General features: G+C 37.8%; 1 protein-coding gene across 1 annotated transcript; it reads left to right on the top strand.

The window, feature by feature from the left end:
- LOC109177059 (chitotriosidase-1-like) lies at positions 1-2,609 on the top strand. The gene is made up of 2 exons (XM_019326397.1): positions 1-1,124; positions 2,437-2,609. Exons 1-2 carry the CDS (start codon positions 47-49, stop codon positions 2,457-2,459), a joined length of 1,101 nt encoding a protein of 366 aa, XP_019181942.1. The 5' UTR covers positions 1-46; the 3' UTR covers positions 2,460-2,609.
- Positions 2,610-6,000: the final 3,391 nt, after the last annotated feature.

Below are 6,000 nucleotides of genomic sequence, written 5' to 3'. Positions count from 1 at the left end.
TATATTGTGATAGCTAGATAAGGTTGCCTAAAACACTTCAAATATAATGGCTCCCAAAATTGTGTTTTACCTCTTTCTTCTTGTCCTTGCCGTTGAGTTTCAGACGTCCTATGGGCAAGGCGCCGTGAACGGAGCATATTGGTTGGCAGACGCCGGAGTTCCAGCCTCCGACATAGATTCCACTTTGTTCACTCACCTTTTCTGTGCATTTGCAAACCTTGATCCTCAAACCAACAAGGTCACCCTTCCCTCTGCATCATTTTCCCAGTTCACAGCCACAGTCCGCCGCAAAAACCCTTCCGTCAAGACCCTGCTATCCATCGGCGGCGGAAATATCGCCGATCCCAACGCTTTTCCGGCCATGGCGAGCCAACCCAGTTCCCGGAAATCGTTCATCGATTCCTCCATTTCCGTAGCTAGAGCTAACGGGTTTTCTGGGCTGGACCTGGACTGGGAGTACCCAAGAACGACGAATCAAATGGCTGATCTGGGGTCTCTCCTGAAAGAATGGCGCGCCGCCGTGGCTGCCGAGGCCGCCCGCTCCGGCCGGCCAACGCTGCTCATAACGGCGGCGTATTACTACGCACCAAAAATCAACGAATTGAGCTATCCCGTCCAGGCTATCCAGAAAAACATGGATTGGGTAAACGCCATGGCGTACGATTTCTACGACCCAAGCTATTCAAAAGTAACCCGGCCCCATTCTGCCCTCTACGATCCCGCCGGCCCGTTCACCGGAAGCTATGGGATTCAGGCATGGATAGCGGCGGGGCTTCCGGCGAAGCAATTGGTTCTTGGCATGCCGTTATACGGGAAAGCATGGCGGTTGGTGGACGCCAGCAAGCCGGGGTTCTTGGTTCCGACCAGCGGCTCCGCCATACCCAACAACCAGTACGGCGACATATCGTACAAGGATATTAAGAAATTTATCAGCGATAATGGTGCGAAGCAAGGGTACAATTCTACGTATGTGTCGAACTATTGTTATGCGGGAACAACGTTTATAGGGTACGATGATGTTGAATCCATTTCTGCCAAGGTTTCATATGCTAAGAACAAAGGTTTGCTTGGGTACTTTGAATGGCAAGCTGCACAGGATCTCAATTGGGCTCTTTCTAAACGAGGTAATTAAGCTATCCTGATCTTATCTTTATGTGTTTTAATTATAGCATCTATCAAAATATAAAATTTTTGGTATTGAATAAGTTTTGTGTTAGTCGTGTAAATAATTTCACACAAGATTAAATGTCTCAAAGTGAACTGAAAATTAGGGGTGAATTTATATTGTATCCAGCCTATATATAATAATGGACCATAGAAATACGGACATAACGGGCATGGCTCGTAATCCGGGCTGTAGAGCAATTTGTGAGCCATGCCCTTTATATACAAAAATAATTATAAGTTATTACTTTTTAATCTTGTAATGTATTTATTTTTATTTTTTTATTATTGTAATTTTTATAATGTTTATGTTGGAAAAATAGTTTAAAATGACATATTAAGTGGCTATTTTGTGGTACAATTATCAGTGCGGTTCATTACCGATTTGGGTCGGGTCAAAGTGGATTCGGGTTCTTCGTAGTGAGACGAAGAGATTGATATACTGTACGCTCAAAACAGATCATGGGTGAATGAGATATTGATTCTCAAAGTAGACCGATTTGAGTTGGGAAATAGTGGACTTTGTCCCACATTGGTTTGGAAATAAGATTTCTCCCCCTTATATACAAGAGCTTTTTTGAAGCTTGTAGAATTATATAGCATAGAGCCTCTCTCGTGCGGTTGCGCGATGGTGGGGAGGGGGGGATGCAAATCAAATTCCAACTAGAAGAGCCTTAAAGAGAGAGTGCACCCCTCTCATAGACGCTCTCTCGCGTGTGGAGGGGGGATGCAAATCAAATTCCAACTAGAAGAGCCTTAAAATGCCAAATCAAAATTCAAAATCCAACTAGAGGCTCTCTCGCGTGTGGAGGGGGGATGCAAATCAAATTCCAATTAGACTAGAAGAGCCTTTGCTGAGAGAGTGCACTCCTCTCATTCCCTTCCTGCCCTTACTCAGTTTTTCCACCTATTTTCCTTTCCAGATTTTTTCTGTTTTCCCATAGAATAATAATCTTTTCGTAGGATTATTATTTTCGGATTTCTCAACCTACCCAACAGTTTATTTATAAATAATAATTTTAATTGTTAATTAAATATTTTTTTAAAAATAAAAATATTGAGCATATTTGCCCAATTTACGGGGTTCACCAACCCACTTGAAGCGGGTTAGGATGACTTAAACCTTAACTTACAAGTCGTCCATAAAAGTTCACCAAAAATTAGGTTTACAGTGGAACCACTTAGCTTTTACATGATACATATTCTTTGGTATTTTATGCATATACATTCATTATGATATTAATATTTAGTACTTTTTGTTGTTTAATGCAGCTAAACAAACATGGGGAGCATGAGACACAAATCTCCAGTCCTCTACTCTTATTATTATATACAATATAATAAATCCAAGTTTATATGCTTGTACATCCAATAAACATAATAAATTGGTTGATTAATAAATAAACACCTTAATAATAAGTCAAGGAGTTTTTCATTTTCTTTAATTTACAATAACTTCTGTGATATTTTAAAAGTTACATATGGTAGCATTGCATGTATGTATAGTATTTAATTGATAAAATTATTATCTTCTGCTTTAGATGAGGAGTATAGTTAATTTTACTAAACAATAGAATGGTACTAGTTAGCACTGGTATAAATTATCATTGATTTGACAGAGACTAAACTTTTACGTATGCATCTTTCAAATACGGTAACAATTTGACTGGTAAATTAGACAATCTTGTAAAATAATTACAGAGTAAAAGTTTTCAAACAGCGATGGTCATGACTATCTTTGTCCAACACCAGTATAATCATGACTATCCTAAAGAAGATTTAGTTTATCCTGATTACGACTTTTGAGTCTTAGGTGACTCGTAATTAGTGAATGACTGCTTGCCACCTTCATAAAAAAGTTTCATATTTGGACCATTATTGTAACAAAAAGGTCAAGTTTGAACTCAAATGGATATGGTTGTGGTGTTATCAGATGGAGCCAACCCCGCCACCCATCCACACACATGAGCGTACGCGCGCACGCACACACACTCATGTGCGAAGAGTCTCCCAGGTGAAACATGTGGTGCCATATGAGTCGTTGATCAAATTTATTTTCAACGGTTCAAATAAATGAAAAAAAAAAAAACTGCTTCCTGCAAATACAAAAGCTAACAGGGCGTTTGGTTGGAGGGATTTTAAATTCTCTTCCCATTTAATTCCCATCTAATTCCAAAGGCCATTAAATTCCGTAGTTTGGTTGGAGGGAATTGCAATTCTCCCATTTTCATGGAATTAAAATCTCATGTCCCCCCTAGTATTTTAATTCCTGGGAAAAAAAGATAGTGATGAGTCAAAATTACCCCTCCCTTTTTTAACTTAAAATTAATGTCTAACAACAATAATGGACATTTTTGACTTTATACTACTTATTCCCTTTCAATTCCCATGTATACCAAACATTGGAATTGAAATTCCCAATAATTCTATTCCTGTCAACCAAACACTGGAATTTAAATTCCCACTTTATTCCCAGTAATTCAACTCCCATGGAATTACAATTCCTTTCCCACAAAATTCCCCCCTCCAACCAAACGCCCTGTAAGTGTTAAAAATGGCCCACTTCAAGTGTTATAATGACGCATCTTAAGTGTTAAAATAATGTACCTTAAGTTTTGAAAATACACACCTTAAACTTTAAAATTACAATTTACGCACCTTAAGTTTTCAAGTGTAGAACTAACGCACCTTAAACTTTCAACAAAATTACCATAATGTCAACGCATGCATTTTTTAAAAAAATGTTCATTCTGGACGATTGATTTTGGCAAAATTAATGACTATGATTAATTCACATGTTTTACCTAGAGACCTCAACTCCTTCGTATTGGACCCAGGTCCATGGTATGACTGCTATAAGTTGACTAATGTTATAATAATGTATATTACATGCTAGAGTGAAAATTTTAAAGTAATATAATGTACATTATGTTTTAAATAATGTACATTATGAGTTATAAAACTGTATGTTGCAGTGGACCGCGCCGATTTTATTTTTTTACGTAAACGACATCGTTTTTGGACCGTGATCTACACAACTGTTATAATTTGTAAAAGGATATATATATATATATATATATATATATATATATATATATATATATATATATATATATATATATATATATATATATATATATATATGCTTCGAATCCGGTGCACCCCTCTAATTGATGAGGCCATGAGGCCTCCTAATATCCATTGATTCAATTTTCATCAATGGTTGAGATTATAAGAGATTAGGGTAGTAATTAAGGACATTTTCCAATGTAAAGGATATATTAGTAATTGTAATTCTAATTTATTTATGGACACAATTTTATTGGAATCTGTAGCATTAAATTACGGAGTTTGTGGATGGAAATTAATACTTTGAATTACTACAAAGGCTGATGAGGTGAACTTGGCATGAACAAGGCTTGAGGAGAAAACGAACGGGTAAGTGCATTTACGTGCCATCGTCTGTGCATACGCTGAATATTGGGGTTTTTTCTGCTGGGATGGTGGGAGGGAGGTGGGGGTTGGTGGACGAACTAGAATATCTGTTATGTGCGTAGCGTGTGCGTGTTCAGTTGGTGAACAAACTATTTTTTCTTTTTTTTTAGACGGGTGCACCACTGTTTTCGTGTTGATGCGTTTTTTGGGGGTTGCCTTGTTTGGTGTGGTTGTTTGTGCGTAGCAGTGTCTTACCGTGTGCAAAATAGGGTGTGGTTTAGTTGCTAATTGGCAATATTATTTATATTTTCCTGTCTTTCTCATTTAGTTTATTTGCGTTTCTGTTGTTAGGTTGATGCGTGTGTGTTGTTTGGTTGGTGCGTGAACCAAGCGATTCTTGAGCAAGAAGGTTTAATTAAAATTAGATGACCTAAAAATTGATTGAGAACTGGATCCGTGTGTAAATTAATTTAGTTCTAGATACAGACATTTGCTTTGGAACTTTGTGCATTTTTGGCAATGGAACTTTGCATCATGTGGTCCGTGTCATTTTTTTTTAGTTTTGTTATTTACACTGGTGTGTGCATTTTTATGGTATGGCGTGTGCCAATTTTTGGCAATGAAACTTTGCATCATGTGGTCTATTGTACACGTCATAACACTCCAATGCACACACCAAATACAAAAAACAAAAGCATATGAAGAAATAGGCCTGTGCATATCGCCTGTACAAAAAACAAAAGCATATGAAGAAATAGGCCTGTGCAAAAAAAAAGGCGTGTGCATGATAGTAGCGTACGCATGTGCGTAGGTGCTGGGATTTTCAAACACATGATAATATTAAATGGAACTGGAGGACACGTCTTTATTACGAAAATGTTAAGGTCGAAATTCAAAAACTAACACCAACTACTTGGAAAGGGGAACCAAGGTCAGAAACCCCAGCTAACGCATCGGACTCCAAAGTCAGGCCCAGGAGGTCATCATGGAGCTCCATAAAGTGGGCCATGTCCTCCAAAGCTCCAGCTAACGCATCGGACTTCCCAGCATATATCGCAGCCACAGTCTGCAACATTAAAAAATTGTGTTCATATTACAATGCATACACCCCTTTACATCCCCTTGTTTATACTATAATGCATTAACCTCCTACCACATACGCACATAGCATACTTGTAAAAAAAAAACAAAAAAAAAAACAAAAAAAAAAACAAAAAACAGCAAGCTACATTACCAGCAAGAATCCAACCTCATTGCGAAAAAAAAACCCCATCACAAACAAACACAAACTGAACCCCATTACGCACAAACTCATACTAATTAAAGTTACACCATATTTACACTGTACTGCATTCATCGTCTAACCCCTACGCACATAGCATACTTGAAAAAACAACTTGA

The sequence above is a fragment of the Ipomoea nil genome, unplaced genomic scaffold (genome assembly GCF_001879475.1).
Source record: "Ipomoea nil cultivar Tokyo-kokei standard unplaced genomic scaffold, Asagao_1.1 scaffold0176, whole genome shotgun sequence".
In the NCBI taxonomy this organism is placed as follows: Eukaryota; Viridiplantae; Streptophyta; class Magnoliopsida; order Solanales; family Convolvulaceae; genus Ipomoea; species Ipomoea nil.
Note: the sequence above shows the minus strand (reverse complement) of the source record. Positions and strands in the feature narration are given on the sequence as shown.

What these genes read in the sequence shown, in the direction of transcription:
- LOC109177059 (XM_019326397.1), top strand. Translation starts at nt 47, where the DNA reads ATGGCTCCCAAAATTGTGTTTTACCTCTTTCTTCTTGTCCTTGCCGTT. An exon ending in TTGGGCTCTTTCTAAACGAG is followed by an intron (nt 1,125 to 2,436) that starts GTAATTAAGCTA and finishes TGTTTAATGCAG; the next exon opens with CTAAACAAACATGGGGAGCA.